At 35.4% G+C, this 19,990-nt stretch overlaps 2 protein-coding genes across 2 annotated transcripts; both read right to left on the reverse strand.

Annotated features, from left to right (window-relative positions):
- Positions 1–611: 611 nt before the first annotated feature.
- LOC127787941 (tyrosine-protein phosphatase RLPH2-like) lies at positions 612–3,849 on the reverse strand. Its single transcript, XM_052316025.1, has 4 exons — positions 3,262–3,849; positions 1,972–2,039; positions 1,636–1,815; positions 612–1,094 (listed from the first exon to the last, which is right to left on the reverse strand). Exons 1-4 carry the CDS (start codon positions 3,773–3,775, stop codon positions 924–926), a joined length of 933 nt encoding a protein of 310 aa, XP_052171985.1. The 5' UTR covers positions 3,776–3,849; the 3' UTR covers positions 612–923.
- Positions 3,850–6,889: 3,040 nt separating this feature from the next.
- Positions 6,890–18,105, reverse strand: LOC127787967 (pleiotropic drug resistance protein 2-like). Its single transcript, XM_052316076.1, has 20 exons — positions 16,933–18,105; positions 16,692–16,812; positions 15,301–15,389; positions 14,449–14,533; positions 14,039–14,329; positions 13,851–13,941; positions 12,062–12,962; positions 11,696–11,856; positions 11,440–11,543; positions 11,148–11,313; positions 10,947–11,027; positions 10,317–10,447; positions 9,746–10,078; positions 9,362–9,652; positions 9,187–9,270; positions 8,771–8,904; positions 8,426–8,653; positions 7,959–8,130; positions 7,528–7,782; positions 6,890–7,423 (listed from the first exon to the last, which is right to left on the reverse strand). The coding sequence occupies exons 1-20, from the start codon at positions 17,319–17,321 to the stop codon at positions 7,154–7,156; spliced, it is 4,377 nt and encodes a 1,458-aa protein (XP_052172036.1). The 5' UTR covers positions 17,322–18,105; the 3' UTR covers positions 6,890–7,153.
- Positions 18,106–19,990: the final 1,885 nt, after the last annotated feature.

Here is a 19,990-nt window from a genome sequence, read left to right on the forward strand (position 1 = left end):
GTGTAATATATATGCATACAAGTAGGGTTTACCTTGGAGTTTATGGTATAGAATGTTTTTTCTCAATATTTTTTTAAGGTATTTTTAAAGACTAGTGTTTAGTCTTTTTTTTTTTTTACTCTATGGTTTACAGTTGAGGGATTAGGGCTATCATTTATTGTTTAACGTGTACTGTAGCATGCAGCATAAGTTAGCAACTGGGCCATTGGGCCACGCCCCCTTACAAAATTGGGCCTAAAGCTTGTCCTCCTATTTTCTTTATCACATTTAAAAATAAGATATAGTTATTTTGGTTTCCTTTCAACTTAACTCAACATTAAAGGTTTACATAAATGGATAATTCTTCTACAGGATTTGTTGCTTGTCAAATTTATTCCAAGCACTAATGTTTCAATACTTCACGTTAAAGCACACTTTCTACATTAGGGCTCAAATCTCCCTGAAAATAAGCTCACATAAATTTCTATATATTTACCTAGGACATATGAATTTGATGGGTGATCATGTCTTCTGAGTTCATTTAGTGCACATGGCTATAGATTTTCATCATTAGCAAGCCTAAATACAATGGAATGTACAGAAAGTATCCATGCCATGACACCAACATTGAGTTCTTGATAAATGTCAATTTTTTTAGCTCATATGCGGCTGTATTAATAAATATTATACCACATTTTGCTTACATTATTCATTTTCAATAACTGCATCCTTGGAAAGAAACAACAGCAGCAACAGATACAAGAACTAGTGATGAACATAATACTACCAAAATTAAGCAGCCAGTATACATCTAGACTCACATTGTTCACCTTTTTCTGCTGACAAGTAATGTGCTCTATGCACAAATTACATCCTCTAAAAACTGGATTATGTCGCTCAGCGAAATTGAAAAAGGATTTTGTGAATGCATCACTGAGAATATACTATTTCCCCAAAACATCGGTATCTCGAACAATTTTCATGGAGGGAAGCACAACTGCAGCCACCGGATTATTCTCAAATCCACCACCTTCGTCGATAATCAGTCTAAGACCTTCAATGTAAAGCTTTCCATGGTGACCGCTTACCAGAATGGTCGGATACTCGGTCAGTTCCTAGAAAATCAAGAAACACCAAATGTCTATTTTTAATTGTCATCCAACATTATATATGGGAAGTTTTTGATTTTCCAATCAGCTACTTCCTATAAAATCAAAAACACAAATGTTCACAGTTTAACCATCTTCCAACATCATATGGGAAGATTTCGATTTCCAATCAGCTAATTCAAGCCAAACAGGTCACTGAACTGATTCAGAAATGCAAGTCAATGAGGCTCAAATAAATGTGCTGCCTATTTACATCAAAAGAAAGTTCTGCAAGAACAAAAAGAGAAATGAGAGACAAAAAGCAGCCACCTTTTGGATACTCAGTTAGTTCCCATAAAATTAAGAACATCAAATGTCCATAGCCAATCATCTTCCAATATGATATGGGAACTTTTTGATTTTCCAATTGGCTAATTCAAGTCAAGAGGGTCACTAAACCGATTGACAAATGCAAATTAATGTGGCTCAAACAAATGTGAAGGCCATTTACATCAAAAGAAAGTTGAGCAAGAACAAAAAGAGACATAAAGAGGGAACAAGTAGTCACCTTTGGAATATCCCATACATTTTTCCTGCCACTAAGCGCCTCCACCTTAGGCACCCTGGTGTCCCGGGCTTTCAAAAACTGTAGCTGCTCTTTGACCCCTTTGCCTCTCTCCAAGCCAGCATGTACAGCAATCAGCTTGTTGTGTTTGACTCCTTCCTCAGTTTCTATACAGACATCATCCTGAAATAATAGGCCCACTTAGCATTATCCCCTATCAGCAACAACAATGCAGCTGTTGGCTCATCGCTAATCGACATTACATGATTCAATTTTGGTTTCTGGTTGATACATACATTATTTTCAAAGTTAAGGAACTATACATAATGCAAACCTGACCTCTTCATGGACCCAAACTAGATCAGCTAGAAACTTCTTGTGTTCATCAGGGACTGCCTTCATCAGATCTAGGTGCAAAAGTTACAGTTTAATATTAATAACCGTGATATAAACAACAGCACTTGATACCAAAGTGAATTTCATAACATACATTAAATCTTTTGAACGACTAGAAGTTACCAAAATGAAACACAACAGCTATGTTTCGAACAAAGATTTTTTAATTTATGTACCTGCTTTTTTACATGTTCATTTGCTGTTATTTCTCTTTCATTTTCTTGTCCTTCCATGAAAATGTAGCATAGAAGTAATGTAAAAGTAACAACTAAAGTCATGATCAAACAAGAACAAAATCATCAAATATAGAAAAAATAAGAATCATTAAAGTTTAAACGCCAAAAATCATTTTATCAAGTATGGAAACTTTGTATCCTACAAATCAAATAGAAAGGGCTCATTTGACATGAACTACAAAGAAATGTCCAAATCAGAGATGAAAATCATTTTAAAGAACAAAATAAATTAAAGAATGCAAACCCAATTTAACATTAGATAATCCACAACTAAAGTGATCGAACAAACTGCAATTGTAAATATTAGATACAACAACTTGCAGAAATCATACAAAATAAGCCTATTTTAGATCTCACACAACAACTTACTCATGAAAACCAAACTAAACAAACAATGCAGCAGCTTAACATTTCAGAACTCAAAATTGCACCATCAAGATAATTAACAGGCATAGAACACTCACTCAACTAAGCAACCAAAAGTTGCAGAATTCTTAGACAAAAATCTCCAGTAGAGTCCACAAATTCAATTCTCACATTCCCCTGCATAAGATTACTACTAAAAGTTTCTTTTGGTATAGCGTTAAAAAAATTACTTATCATACTAACCAAACAAAAGAAACCCACTTTAACAGCATTCAGAAAATGTTCAAATCAACGCTGAGAACTGACTCCCCAAGGATCAAACTGAACAACATATCAAGCCTTCATTTCACTGCGTGGAGGTCAGCTACATGAATTCTAGGTCCTCGGCCATTTCTAACTATGGAATTATCGCCTATAAAGTCCTTATAGATAATACTTGATCCATTTCATCAACCTTCCTTGCGGAAGTCTCGCCTCTATTGGTCACCTCTTCACATGACAATACTATTTATCATAAGGATTAAACTACAAAAAATAATAATAATAAATAAAGCAAAATCCATTTCAGCAATGAATAACTAATAAAGGTTCAAATCAAATCAAACAATCGACCAAACCAAAAAATTCATACCAGCAGAACCGTGTGGAACACCGTACGATTCAAACGTCGGCCCAGCATCGTAGATCGAACCCTTGTACTCAGTCCCCTTCACGGTATTGAATCTAACCTTAATCGACCCAGCCCACCTCCTACCTTGCAGATGCATATTCTCATAGCCATCACCCTTGTACCACCCTTCTCTATCCTCACTCGCCGCGTACTCTTTCCACGTCTCCGACGGGTCGGGCGGCGGCGGCAGGACGCCGACGAAGGCCGCGAAGGCCAGGTCGTGGTTGCCGCAAAGGAAAACGTGGGACTGTTTGGGGTATTTGGAGGGAAGATGGACGAGGAAATCGATGACTTCACGAGTGTTGGGGCCTCGGTCGCAGTAATCTCCCATAAAGATGATCAAGGCGGCCTCGAAATCGGAGGGGCCGATTTGGGTCTCGAGATTGGACCAGAGGTTTTGGAGCTTGGTGAAGTAGCCATGGACGTCGCCAATGCAGCAAACAACTCTGGGTTTTGGATCCTTCTGGGTTTCCATTTCTGATGGGTTTGTTAGAGAAACAGAAGCAGGGCGTTGGGGTCTCTGACTATCTGGATTCCCTGATTCATAAATGATTGGAATTTGGAGATTGGAGATTGAGAGCTTGGATACTTATTGCAACGTGGCCCTCTAATTTTTGTCTTATGTTGAAATGTCCAAAGTATTTTCTTCAATTTCGCTTCCCGCCCCGCTTGGCAGTTCTGTTATGCATTTATGCCCTTGCAACCGCAATCCACAATGCTGTCCCAAAAGCCTGTCCTTTTCCTGTCCATCCAAATGCAGTCACTATTGTTTATTTGATTTTATAATTTTTTTAAAAAAATACTATTTGATAATGGATAATGTGATTGCCTTCCATTGAATAGGCAAGGAAGAGGACAAGCTTTTGAGATAATAGATCTCGGCTCATAAATAATGAAAGATATAAATAGAAAAGAGATTATAATGGATTGAGAATTGAATGGCACCTCAATCTTATAAAAGTTTTATATTTTTTAAAATAATTTAAAAATTTATTATTTCAGACTAGTGATTGAGTCGTGGGAATTTTTAATTAACTTATGTATATATTTATTTATTATTTAATATTATAAATATATATATATATATTGATATGCATTTTATAAAATTAATTAATTATCAATCTACTAAATAATCAAAAAATTTTGAAAAATTACATATCTAAATAAGTAAAATTTTCACAAAAAAAAATTGATTAGATTAATGGGTTGATAATTAATTAATTTTACAAAATATATGTCAATAAACATTTAACAAATAAATGTATGCATAAATCAATTAAAAAAATTTCATGCATGGCACAGACTTGATCACTAAGATATATATATATATATTCTGTAAACAAAGAAAGGTATTATATTTTAGTTTTTAGTATATTTTTAAAATATATAATATATTTTTAGTTAAAAAATGTATACTCATAAGATATTTTTAATTTTCTTATATCTTGGGATTATCGTTCTTATGCGATTTTCTGCTACTCGTATCCTCAATTTCAATAAAAGAAATAAATCACAAGTGAACCTTTGACTCTTACTTAAATTGAGCATCGAACTCGTGACCTACTAATACTATTCTTAACGTAACGTATCACTTGTTTGCCATATGACCTATATTTTGGAGATTTAATTTTTATATATCTAATCGAGCCTGAAGCCGGCCGAAGTTTAAGTTGTGTGCTTTAAGCCTATTCTTTAATTTTCCATTCTTCATCCGTCGTCTGTTTCATGGTGCATGCCATGCCGCCGTCGTCGTCATTGAGACAACATGGTTTCGGAGTAAGGAGGATGCTACAGATACTGAAATGGATGTCGAAGAAATTACTCTTATGTTGTTGTACGTTGCCACCACGGTATCGGTACGAGGCTCGTCCCTGAAAGAGGAGCTGAAACGAACGAACAGCAGCGCTCAACGTTGCCCAATTTTCATCGTCGGCCACCAGTTCAGTCGTCGGCGGTACAGGTAGCGCCACCTCCCATAAATGATGGGTTGCGTTGATGGACGTTGACAAATAGAAATAGTCTTGTGGGGGTTTGTTAAGTGGGGTGAAAAAAATGGAATATAAAAAATATTTTAAATAAAAAATTATTTTTATTATATTTATTAAATTTATTAATAATAAATTAAGTGACTTATTATTTAATATTATTCAAATAAATTTATTTTATCTCTCTCCTTTTAAATAAATTTATCTTTAACTTTATAAATAATAAAATGACATATATACCCTTCATTACATTTTAAAAAATTTAATAAAAAATTTAAAATATTTTATTCTAATCATTATATATTTTGCTCAAAAAATATTCTAATATTATACCCGTTACCTCTTATTGGTGAACAAACGTCTTGCCCTTTTTGACCTTCTTTTTTCCCTTCTTGAAGCTAAGGTCCACGTCAGTTATGTTAAAAGTGTTGGGCCTGCCTAATGGGCCCTAAAGAAATGGAATGGGTCTAATCTGTCTGTGTAAGATATACCTCAACTCGACTTATAAACCCGTCTAGGATGGGCCACGTAGGGCCATCTCGCTAAGCTCACGGGTTGGGTAAGTTGGGCTAGCAAACCTGAACAGCCTAAGCCCAGCAAAAACCAGTCCACTCAATTCAGTTTTAAAATTAATTTAAAACATTATAGTTATTTATTTAATAAATAGGATACAAATATATTTTTAAAAGTAAAAATTTCAGTTTTAAAATCAAAATTAAGAACTTAGAAATTTGTAGTTAAAGAATTCAAAAATTAAAATTTTTATTTTTTTAATAATTTCCACCTTCTAGTTTTAATAATCTGGATACACGTTTAAAAAAACTGTATTAAATTTTATAAATATTTAAAAAATATAAAAAATTCTTTAAATATATATTTAATATTTATTTAAGGTGATTTTAACTTTTTGTGTATGACTATATATAATTGTTAATGAGATATGAAAAATTATATATTAAAAATTTTAAATCAAAATTATAATTTTTATTTTAAAAAATAAATTTAGGTCTGGCCCAACTGGCTGGGCTTGCTGGGTTGGGGGGTCAGGCCAGCAAGCCCCAGCCTTACTGGCCCAAATATTCTGGGCTCAATCCAACCCTATATATAAAGTCCGGCCAAGTCCGACTTCTTAGTTCCTACAATAACAAGTTGAGCCAGGCTTGACTTGTCACGGGCTAAGTTGTGCGAATCCACAAGCTATCCCTATCCCAACCCCTTTGATGGCCATTATATGACTTTGTTATATTTATTTCTCAATTGATGCAAATTTTATTATTATCTACTCTTATACCTCATAATGACAGTGGTTTTTGAGTTAACTCGACTCAAACGATCTTTTTTTCATTTTCATTTTTTCAAAAGTTTTTAATATTTAAAAAAAAAATTAACATAGGGAGAAAACAAAAAATATTTTTCTTTTTTGTTTTTTAAATAACAAAATTCAAAACTGGAAGTTATAAATAATAAGAAGCTGCTGAGAATTCCAATGGTTTCATTTGACTAATGGGATAGTCTGAATGGGGTACTAAATGGGTTTTGGGGTTAATGACCTATGGTAGTAAATGTGGGAGCGGAGCGCCTGCAGTGATACGTCGGACCATTACTGTAAAATGGAAAACTCTATTTATAATTCACCTTCTGTATGCTATATATCTGTTTTGCCGCCAGTACAAAAGCGGCATTTTTTATTTTTTAAAATTTTATGAAGACAAACCAGAAAGAATGAATGATGATACAGGATCAAATGAACTAGGAAAATGAAAAAGGCGGCAATTATTTTGATTCCCCAACTAACTAATTGCACAATTGAGTTTCCTATCTAGGTATAATTCAGAGCCATCCATTTTGGGGGGGCTTGGAAAGTCTTGTCATCTTCTTTGGAAGTTCAGAAACTTGATGCCATAAGCGAAGACGAAGAAGAAGAGAACCACCCAGCCAATATGAGCCACTGCAACTGCCGGAAGGAAGTCATAATCAAAACCCAAGTAACCTTTCAGGAATAACTTCACCGGCACATTCCCCTCCCCCGGTATCTCCACCAAAGCATTCTTGTCGCCTACTTGAGAGGTTACTAGTCCGTACAGCGTCCAAGCGACGGGAGAAGCCCAGTAGTACCACCTCCACCAGACCGGGATTTGCTGCCAATTATATATTCAAAGATGTCAAAAAACTTACGAGCCAAAGGACAGTTTCTATGTTTAAGAAGTGGAGATTGACAGAGTCCAGAAATAGCTAGACATACCGGCCTGGGTACAAGGAAGCCGGAGAATAAGTTCCAGAAGCTGAGGAAGAAGGACATCACAATGGCGGCAATTTGGTGGCTAGGGGTAAGGGCAACCACCATCATGCCGTACATTGTGAAGTAAATGAAGCACATCAACATGTAGTAGTAGAACCACAAGACTTTTCCCACTTTCCACTCGAATCCAATCATGATGTACAAGAGAAGACTGTATAGAAAGGTCTGAATTATCACATAGACCGTCTCTATGGCCACCTGCACAATTCATTAGGATGCTTACTTCAATCGTAGAAGAGATATTGGTTGGTTCGGCATGCCATGGGATGAGGCGCTCACTGTTATCAGTAACATAGAAGAAAATATTTGCATTTTTAACTCAAAATACTAGCATTGCAGGACAGCCTTTTTTTAAGCTAATAAATGTTGCTTACATGAGCAAACGCATAAGGTAATGGTGAGTACATCCCTGCTGCTTTTTCACGGTAAAATACGGTTCTCTCAATGGCAACGATAGGCTGTACTGAGGAAGTATTAGTGGCTCCAAGGAAGAGAACAGCAGCATACATTGCTCCCAAAAGATTCATCAGATCCTGTTGTTTCTGTCTGGTAACAGATATCTTAGTCAATACTAGTTTCCAGTACCCAGTTCTCATCAAACTCAAAGTAATAAACTAAAGCAAGCAATGATGTGTCCTATGTTTTAACTTCCTCTTGAAAAAATAGAAAAACTCAATTAGGAATGCTATGCTGCACTTGTTCACATTGTTGCAGCTCATACAGTGATGTACTAGTGTTTGCTTGTCATAAAGTGTTTACTTTTTTATTCAGTTAATAAAGGATATTCCAACAATTCCCTAAAGAACTAAAAATATGTAGGGAGAAAGGATTCAATACTTACATTTTCTGTCCTTTGTCCCAGAAAATAAGACCGAATATGACACCAATTGCAATTGTGATGAAGAGTCGAATAGCATTATACTGGGGATTCCTCCAGTAAGACCAGTATTGTTTCCAGAAGCAAGCTTTGCACTGAATAATGAATGGCTGAGAGTAATTGGTAGGGAAATAAAGGTCCTTGGAGCCTGGTGGAGGAATACTGAGCTCCTTAATGAGCTCTTGGTTTCTCCTGAAAATGTCAAGAGGAAAAAAAAGAGCATCATAAACAAATATAGAGAAAATGCATGAATACCTAGTGTAAAAATATATATGATAAAGGGACGAATATAAATCATATTTTGCTTACTGATAAAGCGACGAATTGACATAAATCTCAGCAAAATCCACATTTATTTGAGCTTCAACTGGAGGAGCAGTAACCTCTAACATCCATGTAGCAGGGTTATAACCATCCTTAATCTTGGGAACCCCCGTGACAGCCTGTGTAAGGTCATAAATATAAATTATAGTCGGTAGAAGGTTGTAGAGATTATTCCCTACTAAATGTCAAGCAAGAAGTGAAGCACTGTTCTTTCAGCGACCTTAACTTTTAAGCTTGTACTTTCTTCCTTTATCGATGTCTTATTTTCTTTTCTTCTTGTTGGTAATACATACAAGCCTAGAGTCTAGGTCGGATAAAGTGGAAATCATATTGCAGGAATTGACTTTATGACGGTTCACCAATCAAGAACCTAGCCAAGCGACAGTGAAAGATTTACTCACTTCAAAATATTCTATGAGGTTGTGAGAATGGCGACCTAGAGGTCCTGCATAGATAACTTGGCCTCCTCTCTTCATCAAAAGTAACTGCAACAAGCACATTTGTCTGAATTACATGCCACAACATGAATCAAAACACAAAAAAATTTCAATAAAGAGTACACATATGCCGTCAAACCTCGTCAAAAGCTTCAAAAATGTCTATGCTTGGCTGGTGAATTGTGCACACTACAGTTCTCCCAGTATCCACCGTATTTCTCACAGTTCGCATCACAATGGCTGCAGCTCTAGCATCAAGTCCAGACGTTGGTTCATCCATGAAGATGATAGATGGGTTAGCAACCAATTCTACAGCTATTGTTAGCCTCTTTCTTTGTTCGGTTGAAAGCCCATCTACTCCTGGAAGGCCAACTAAAGAATTCCTAATAGGATTAAGCTCAACCAACTCCATCACTTCCTCAACGAACATCTTCGGTCACAGAAAGAAAACAAAGTCATAATAAAATTCATCAATTGATTTTAGAACTTTTGGAAATTCTAGGGACATTTAACTGTGAATTACCTTCCGTCTTTTTGTGTCCACATCTGAAGAAAGTCGAAGCCAAGCTGAGTATAGGAGAGATTCATAAACGGTAACATATGGTGAGTGAATATCATTCTGTTCACAGTAACCGCTAATCCGAGCAAATGTTGTCTGGTTTTTTGGATAACCCGAAATGTTGATACTTCCTTCAATATATCCAGTGGTCTTCCTCCCAGCTAACACATCCATCAATGTGGTCTTCCCAGCACCGCTAACACCAACAAGTGCTGTCAATATCCCAGGTCTAAAAGCACCACTAACATCTCTAAGCAGTTGAAGACGATCCTCCTCAACTCCATGACTTTTCATTTCCTGAAAGGAAAAATAGTTTAATTTCCTCCAAGTAGTCAAATTTTGATAAAAATAGCATCAAACCATGTTTTAATTATTTAAGTACTTAGGTAGAACTTAACATATTGACATGCTAGTTTTCTCGGCAAGTACAACTTTCTAAGCTGTTTTCTGGAAAGAAACGGAGAAAAGCAGTACTTCATTACCCCGTAAGTCATGTTTCTAAAATCAGAAAAATCAACTGCTTAGGATGACTTACAGCAGGCATATCCACAGAGTAGTTGATGTGGTTGAATGCAAGTGAAAGTGGTTGGAAGGGCAAAACCATTCCTCTTCTAGGGGCATTTGAGTCAACACCCTGTGAAGCATTTCTTACTTGCATGCCAGTACCTGTTAAAATTCACAATATCAGAAGTAGAATATTGTTGACACATCAGGAACCAATTAATATCAAGTGCTAATCGTTAACCTGCGCTGATTACAATCTTAAGTCTTTTTGCCTGATTACGACATATAATAGCAAACATTTACCCTTGAACCAAAATCTGGTTGTATTTCCACCTAGTGTAGATCTGATTGAGGCAGGGCATCAATATTATTTCCTCTTTCTAAACAGCTTATATCATTTCCTCTTCCCAACTTCCATTTAGAATATTTGTACCCCGATTTCATTGCCACCAATAAGCATGGAACAAATCTTAACTCAGCTCGTAACTTGAAAATGGAAAGAAATGTGATCGAGGAGATGGACAAATTACTTCAAGGACACAAAGAAAATATTTCCAACTATCCAAGTCTAAAAAAGCAGCAACTAGTGCCCACATATTAACTAAACTGGCTGCACGAGGACAAGTATTGATTAATAAGATGCAAAGGTAAACGCTCAAACCTTCGGGGTCCATTTGTCCAGATTTCTTTTTCTTCTTTTTGTCTTCTTCATCCAATACTACAGCTTTCGAATCACCCAGAGCTGAAACCGCATTTAAGAAACAACATGGTCAATCCAGGATGTTAGTTTCTTAATTTCAAGAAAGAAACCCCATTTCTCAAATGAAATACCATAACCAAATAGCTTCATGTGGTAACTCACGGTTCAAGAAAGTCAATGCAGCAATAAATAGAATGTTGAAAAGAAGAGAAAACCCCAAGAGTGCTCCAACACAAACCCAAAACATGTGATCATCTGTGAAGAATCCTCTTGTCTTGAGAAGGACTTTCCCGACTGTAGGCGCATTAAACCGAGGGTCTGTGTTGGGCTACATCAAGAAAATTGTTGAAATTTTGATGAGACTACTAGGAGAATGGCAAAGGGAAAACAGCCGGTGACATCAAAACCAAAATGAAAGTACAGATAACAAGCAAACCATAAAAAGAAAACTTACAGCACTCCATCTTTTGTCCAGAAATTCATTCATGACTATTGCATTCTGACCATACATCATTGGAGAAATATAATATCCCCATATCATAAATGGCTCAATGTCATCTACAGCAATAAAAGGAAATACTTGTATAATGGTAAAATATAGGAGCGGTGTAATGAAAAAATCCACAACCATCAAAACAAATTTCAGGAAATATTTGGCAATGTGGGTGTGAAGGAATGGTAATGAAAAGCTCATTAAGTCAGCAGCTTACTTTTAGCGACTATAAATCCTCCTAGCACAAAAACCAGTAGCAAGGTGAAGGTGCCTAGAGTGCTAGCAACAACCTGCGTTCTTCCAACTGCAGCAATAAAGCGAAAGAGAGAGAGGGCCATTTGATGTATACTGAAGAATGCTAAGAACTGCCGGAAGAACCTGAATGAGATAAAAGATATTCGTGTTTTTTGTCATTAAAACAAATAAATAATAATGATAAGAAAATATCACGCTCTAGTGACCACTGCAGCATCTAGAGCAAAAATCACGATTTCCGGAGCAAATTTAAGTAACCAAGTTGGTAAGCAGTGCCGTGGACGCAGAAACTATTGCTGAAAGCCAAAGGCATGAGAACCTTTCTTACCTGCTGGCAGATGGAGCAAAACCAATTGTGTAATACGTGAGAATGATCCATATTGCTGATTCCATGAGGGAGAGTGGAATCCTGAGGACCCAAATTGGCAATCCAAAAGCCCATGGAGGATAGAATAAGAAATCCCTCTGTTTATAGAAGACGGGAAGCCTGAAAATCGTCATTGCAAGCTCTGCCATGCCGTTAAACATCACATTGATGAGACTAAAGAACAGAGCTCCAAAAAATTTTCCACCATCTTGCAAAGTGCCAGCTGCCATTGTTGTCCTAAAAAACACGGTGAAGGCAATTATTGACATGATTGTTATCTGGACAGTCTTGAATATGTACACAAAGCCACTACGTTTCATTAGTAGCCACTCTCTGTCAAAACATGCCTTGAACAGTTCCCATTTGGATATACCGAATTTCTCTGTCACCAATGCAGCTGGATGGGTCTTTGATCTATCGTATGGAATACTTAGATCTGTTGCTATCTGTTGGCCAACATGGAAGGACTTGAAGACCTCCGCAAATTCTGGAACCGGGATGTATCTGTAAGGTTGGTTCTTTCTGAACCAATATTGTTCTTGATCCTTCTTGGAAGTCACTTCTTGGAGAAAATCTGCAACTCCTTTCCTTTCTGGGCATTTGAAACCCATGTACTCAAAGAACTGAAGGATATTCTCACGTGGACCTTGATAAACAATCTGTCCTTCAGAAAGTAATATAATTTCATCGAACAAATCGTATGTTTCAGGGGCTGGCTGAAGAAGAGAGATGACCATGGTCACGTCCATTATATGAACCATTTGCCTCATGAACTTGACAATCTGAAAAGTGGTGGAACTGTCCAACCCAGTTGAGATCTCGTCCATAAATAGAGCTTTTGCAGGCCCAACCAACATCTCTCCTGCACCCAGTTAGAGCAAAATGGAGTTGGATGGGCCCAGTAGACCAAAGTCAAAAGTAACAACCAAAAGCTAAAGACAAAACAAATGGTCACAATTTATTCAAGGAAAAAAAAAATACAAATGAAGCTATGCTAATTTTAGAATTGCACCACATTCACTAATTCATCCTATATTCACCAGCATGACCAAAATTAATAGGTGGATGGATTCATCGTATATTTACGCAACTAAAAGCTGTAAGGTTTCTGATAATTAACTAAGACATCTAGACCAGAGGTTTGTTTGTCAATCACCTTCCTACACCATCTGACTGTAAAGGTAAACAGAGATAATCTGTCAATGCCGCTAAATTAAGGATGAATGCAGTAGCAACTACATATGAGAATATGATTACCCAAGTTTCAATCGGTTCCAGACTATATGAATATCAGCAAATTGAATAAAAACAACAGCTGCAATTGCATCAGAAGAGCATTATATTGCTATGAATGAAAAAAGAAAGTCTACAGCAGAATCTGGTTGAACTAAATATATTGTTGAAATATACATAATGCTAAACAAGGGTAAGGACAAATGAATGGGATGGCTAAACTTGCAAAACGATGTGGTTTAGGACCTCGCCATAAGCAATTGCATAGAATGGTAGACACCCCAAAATCATTCAATGGAATGAACATCTTAAAGGATGTATGACAATATCAACAACCATTAATAATTAAAAATGGTTAATTACAAACTTGAGTGCTACTGTTAAGATATATCAAAAATGGATAGTAATCATAAAACAAACACTTCATTAGAAGAAAAAAAGGGGAAGAAAACCATTAAATTAGGTAATCATAAAGCAACATTAACATGATATTTCCCATTCCACTCTGAGTGCATACCAGTGGTCACGCGCTTCTTTTGTCCACCAGAAATACCCCTTCTCATCTCATCGCCAACCATAATATCCGCGCAAATATCCAAGCCAAGTATCTGTTGAAAGTTCATTAATGGTAAGTTTCTTTCTCCCCGAGAGAGAGAGAGAGAGAGCACAGAATAAATGATGCAGCTCGAACTGTAAATAATGAACCTTAAGGACATAATCTGTAACCAAACTGGTTTTTTGGCCTGACACTGCTGTGGCCTTCATAAATGCATCAATCTCAGGATCTGGTTTAATTCCAGTTTCTTTCTCTCGTCTGGAGAGCTCCACCAGCATTTCATATCTTGTGCCAACCCCCAAACAACGTCCGGCGAAATCGAATGTCTCTCTCACTGTCATCTCTCCATAGTGGAGATCATGCTGACTAATGTAAGCACAGGTCCGCTGAGGAACAAATTCATCCAACTCGTGACCACAATAAGTGATTTTTCCAGATACCTGTTTCAAACTCCAAGACATCATCAATTGGGAGAAATGAATATAAAGAAAGATTAAAACCTTAAAATACAGTGATAATTACTAGATAATATTATTGATTAAGAAATAAGATGACGTACTCTTAGATCCTGATCAAGCTTCCCTGCAAGTGCCAGCAACAATGTCGTTTTCCCTGCCCCTGGCGGACCTAAAAGCAGTGTCATCCTGAAAAATCATGAAATAAGTGATAAAACCTTCATAATATGCAAATCCAAAAACACAAGGAAACATTCAGAAAAAAAACAAAAAAAAAACCAAAATAAAAAAGGACAGAAGGAAAACCACTCAATGAATGGTTTTCAATAATACTTGGTATATCACAAGCAGATGTTTAAGTAGTTTTACTGACAAAACAAAAACTGGATTTGCAAAGACAATTTTCGCCATACGCAATGAAAAGTAAGAGTTCCAAATTCGCGCAACTAATGGTGTTCTACTGAATTTGCATCCTCGTCAATTTTTGGTCCAACAAATACTACTTTCTTGAATAATATAAATGTATGCCTTCACAAGTTTGGAAATGTGAAACAAGGCCAATAGATGCACCTATGAAGTGAATGGATGAAATAAAAGAAAATTATAGCAAAAGATAAATAAAAAGAGCAAAGAAAACTTGGTAGAGAACTCTTAAATAAGACATGGATATAATGACCTTTAAATATAGCAATTCTAAAGATTGTTGGACAGCTAAATTTCATGTGCCAACCCATGCAGTGAGATTAAGGCTTATAATGATGATGATGGTGGTAATACATCCCTATCTCACGAATTCATGTCTTCATGTATATGGACTCTGGCAATACTACCTCCTTGTCTAATATGATTTTGCATCTTTGTGTATCTTCTTAAGCAGTACTACTTTCTCATTTATGGGAAAAAGAACTACCACATCTAATAGCAAAAAATAAAATTTATATACAACACAAGATTACCTTGATGGTTTTACAATGCCGCTTACATCTTTAAGAATCTGAATTTCTCTCTTCTTCGAAGGGGCAAGGTGAATTAGTCCTAGAACACTCTGTTGTTAATAACAGGCAAGAAACAGTGTCAAATATTAATGATCAGCAAAGAACAGGTTAGAAACACAGAAACATTATCAAATATTAATATTCATCAAATAACCACAAAAACTAATGCAAATGTAACTTCTACTTACAATAGCAAGGAAATGATCGTCTTTTATGAAACACTTCCAGCGTCACTGGAGGAGTATCATAAATGTCAAAAAGAAAATCAGAATTCCAAAAACATTCTTTATTTCACATTTCTTTTTATTTATTTCAACCAAAACCATAGTATACAATCCTACTGATTTTTTTCTACTTTCAGATTATTCTCCAAAAGAATCTTTGAAAAAGAAAATTAACAAAAATAATTCATGATTGTATGAGTTAGAGGAAACTAACAAGCTACAAGCAGGAATTTCAGACTTTATAAGCACCCTTTTCTAACAATGGAAACAAGAATTAAATCTCCTGACTTTTTACAACAATGAAGGATCCTCTTAGTTGCACAAACTTTTTAATCTAACCTCGTAGCAATTATTCAAGAAACCTGTTTGTTGCGTTTCAATTTTTTTTGTTTTCTATGTAAATTCCAAATATTAAAAGTTTACTCCTTATTGGAAATGGTCCAAAATCTGAAACAAAGTGGCGGGTTACGTTTTTTTAGGTAACCCAGCTAACAAAAACTGTTGAATTTTTTAATATAAATTCTAAAAACAAAATGTTTGGTGAGCAAAAATCTAGATAGTCGACCCCTGCCTTGCAGGATTATGCCTTATTGTTGTTTCATCTTAATAATCTCAAAAACTTAAAAAAGGAAGATTCATGTCAATCAATACATTTTTTTTTATCTGTTCGCACTGGTTTCTAAATCAAAACGAATAAGAACTAGGAAACAACATTTAGGTCACATAATTTTTGTTATGCGTTAGAATAATCTGTGAACTAGAAAAGCTATCTTTTCATTGTTTTCTAAAATTACGATCTATTAATAGAAGGTTCTCAAAAAAACAGTTATTGGCCAAACAGGTTCACCCCAATTTATCTAATTTTGGAAGTAACATACTGTTTTGGAATCATGATGGCATGGCCCCTACAAGTTCATGGTTTCATTTTCAGAGAAAGACAATTCCCGAAAGTCTTGAAAGTCGAAACTCGAAACAGTATTTTTCCTAAGAATATTGTAGAAGAAGTATGCCAAACTGTTTTCTGCTTTCACTTCCACAAATCGGAAAAGAGAACATATTGGGTATTTACAACCAATATATTAGATTCCACAAGCAAAAAAAAACAAAAACAAAAACAAAAAAAAATACCTCAATAGCGTTCAAGGTGGAATTGAGCAGAGTAGGTAGTGCTCTGCTGCCAACATACACATCTCCCTCTATTGACAAATGCTCGTAACGGACTTCAATCTTTGGAATCTCAATTCCTACTCTGTTTCATAAAAGCTCATCAATTCAGACATAAACTACATCATTCATCCACATGATAACTTTATGTTCATAAATAAAATTGAACACGATCGATTCACTAATCGTTTTACGGTATAATAACCTGTCAATCCTGTCCCTAAGCCTCTGAAGGAACCTCTCATTATCATCTTCAACAACCTTGAGAATGCTCTCCATTAACTGTTTCTTATCTTGGATTCCGAGCTTGGTGACATCAACCTCGTCGCGAACAACTCTTCCGTTGTCGAGAACTTTGTTCAGCATTCCCTTCCTGAGGCGATCGTACGTTGGGAGACGCTCTATTGCCGCCCAGCGGAGCTCCTCTTCGTCGTCGGTGTCCTGTCGCCGGGCGCTACGGTTGAATACGTCCGGTGGCCCTTGCCACGCCTCCCGGAAACTCGCCGACGCCCAACTCCGCCTGCTCCCAGACGCCGAACTCATGCGGCTGCTGATCGATCTTACCAGATCGTCCCCTGTCAACGCAGCGGCCATTATACTTGAGAATTACACCGGAGATAACCGAGCTTCCGAATATTCCGGTTGCCGTAAGATTCTGGATTTGTATCAATTTTTTTGTGATGAGTTCAATCAGCCGATTTCCACTTGAATCAGTGAACCGACGTCAGAGCTACAGATGCATGTACATATGTTATGATATACAAAGTACACGCTTCTATATACTGCTGAAACATGATTTATAAATACTGATATAGCGAGAAGAATGACCGCGGATCGATCCTACGGGACAGAAGAGATGTTGTATCCCCGAGCCACTAGCAGGCCAGGTTTTTCCGGCGATACTTGTGATTCCGGAGACACTTCAACCGTCACCAGTTAGTCGTAGTTGTTACATGAGATTCTACAACTATAGATTGCCTGGTAATTCCGACGAAGACATTAAATGTTTTGAACACAACATTCGCCTGAAGATTCCGAAACGCTCTTTCCAAATAGTAGGGCTTTTCGCGCGAATGAGTTCAACCATCAGCCAAAAGACAAACTGTAAATTACACAGTCAGAACAAGAAGAAAACACTGCATAAATCTTAAGAAACAACGAGAAGATGGCTTTCTCTTCTTCCGAGTCCAACAAGTGTAAATCACGAGCGGTCCGCGTTTTCCGGTGAGAAATGCGGTTGCGTAAAGGCTAAAACCACCGAAACGACGCTTGGGAGTTCCTACTGGATTTCGGATGAGCTTCAGAAGGCCATTTGTTAAAGCCACGTTTGGAAGGCCAAGAAGAGAACAAGCATAATTTAACTCCGGGAGAGGGGAGATAAAGACAGAGCGGGTGGCTTTTATGAAGGGCGAAGACCACTAATTGATTGATAATAAATCTACTTTATTTTTAGATAGACGTATTTATTATATTATATTTTATTTAATTTTAAATATAATTAACTAATTTAAAATATAATATTTTATTATTAATTAATACAAATTATTTAATAATTAAAAATAAAATAAAATAAATATATTTTATTTAAAAATAAAATATTTTTATTGTGATATTTTTGAGATAACTATTCTTACATAGTTTCCTGTACTCGTGTCCTCGATTATATAAGGAGTAAATCGCAGGTTGAGCATTTAGCCCTTGTGTAAGAGAGAAATCGAACTTATGATTTACAAAATTGCACTGACATATCGATCACCCTTTTGTCATTTAATTTAATATTATTATATTCTTAGAGTTTGAGATTAAGGATAGTAAATAATATTATTTTTAATTAATTAATATAATAGTTCACATAATATTTTGCTTTCTCACATCCATTTTAAAAAAACAGTGACAAGGGAGGGGGGTTGTTCAAGGTTCTTCAAAATTTGTTTAGTATGTGGATGAATTTGTAAAAATATAAAAGGGCTCAAGATTCATTTAATAAAGACTCAACCTCTTATGCATTTTGATTATTTTGAACACTACGCCAGAGACACCTTATAAATTTTAATATCATATAACATGGACCATTAAGTAAGAATATTGGACCAAGGTTGATGGGTATGCCATTTTGTGTCTAAATATAAACAGAGAGATGGATAGATATATCACCAAAAAAAAAAAGAGATAGAGAATACATTTATTTCCTAATTTGTCTATTTGGGTAATTAACCAATTTATATTTATATATAGGTGTTAATGAATTTGCATCTTTTTCCTATTCTTTTATTTTTGTGTTGAAATATCAAGACATAAGCTTATTCTATTTTTGGGTTAGTTATATATAAGCTTATGTCTTTAATAACATATAAGCTTATTCTAGTTTTGGTTTGCTTTTACATAAAAACCTTTGATGATATTTCAAACAAATATCTGTACTTAACTCCCTGAAATTACTCTCAATTAGAGGTGACAAATATCTGTACGTTAACTCCTGAAATTACTCTCAATTAGAGGTGTTGTATCAAATTTTATTAAAAGATTAAAAATTCAAAACTCCAAAATAACTCTTTGAATCAAAAGGTGTAAATTTTCTCATATACCAAGAGTCCCACACAATGCACAAAATATAATAATTTTGACATTTAAAAATTATTTTGAATATTTAAAAAAATATAAATAATTATTCATAAAAAAATTTAAATTATAAAAGAATTACGAAATATGAAGATAAACATCATCTATAAGAATTTAAATCCTAACAAAATTTTAAAAAATCAAGATAGACATTATCTATAAAAATCTCAATCATTGACTACTTTGAATTACTCCATGCTCTCAAACTAAATAACTCTGATACTCAAAAATTTCTCCAAAAAAATAAACGTCATCTATAAAAGTTCTAGGAGAGTTAGAAAAAGTCAAAATAGACTTTATTTGTGAAAATCCTAATCCTAGTAAAATTAAAAAAAAATAATATAAATGTTATCTATAAGAATATTAATAGGCAAATGTTCATTATAAAAAAGAGACGTCTTTAATATTGGTTTCAATACGACCTTATCATCTTTAATTTTTGATTTAAATATCGAAATATTTGTGCGAAAATCTCCCTGTGTCCCTTAACTCTTTGTTTAGACGGGTTAACGACAATGTTCTTAATCAAATAAATTTATTATTATATCTTGACAATAACAAAATATATCTTTTTTTTTCTTTTCTAGACAATAATAATTTGTACTACTAGAAAATACAAGTAAATTGTGAGATTAAGTCATTTA

Source organism: Diospyros lotus, chromosome 13 (genome assembly GCF_014633365.1).
Source record: "Diospyros lotus cultivar Yz01 chromosome 13, ASM1463336v1, whole genome shotgun sequence".
Taxonomy (NCBI): Eukaryota; Viridiplantae; Streptophyta; class Magnoliopsida; order Ericales; family Ebenaceae; genus Diospyros; species Diospyros lotus.

Excerpts from the sequence above, each read along its gene's own strand:
- LOC127787941 (XM_052316025.1), bottom strand. The coding sequence starts at position 3,775 with ATGGAAACCCAGAAGGATCCAAAACCCAGAGTTGTTTGCTGCATTGGC. Across the intron at positions 1,816-1,971 it reads TAGTTTGGGTCCATGAAGAG|GATGATGTCTGTATAGAAAC; the intron begins GTCAGGTTTGCA and ends CTATTATTTCAG. Across the intron at positions 1,095-1,635 it reads ATGTATGGGATATTCCAAAG|GAACTGACCGAGTATCCGAC; the intron begins GTGACTACTTGT and ends TTGATTTTCTAG.
- LOC127787967 (XM_052316076.1), bottom strand. The coding sequence starts at position 17,321 with ATGGCCGCTGCGTTGACAGGGGACGATCTGGTAAGATCGATCAGCAGC. Across the intron at positions 11,544-11,695 it reads AGGATTTATAGTCGCTAAAA|ATGACATTGAGCCATTTATG; the intron begins GTAAGCTGCTGA and ends TTATTGCTGTAG. Across the intron at positions 8,905-9,186 it reads ACCTCATAGAATATTTTGAA|GCTGTCACGGGGGTTCCCAA; the intron begins GTGAGTAAATCT and ends GACCTTACACAG.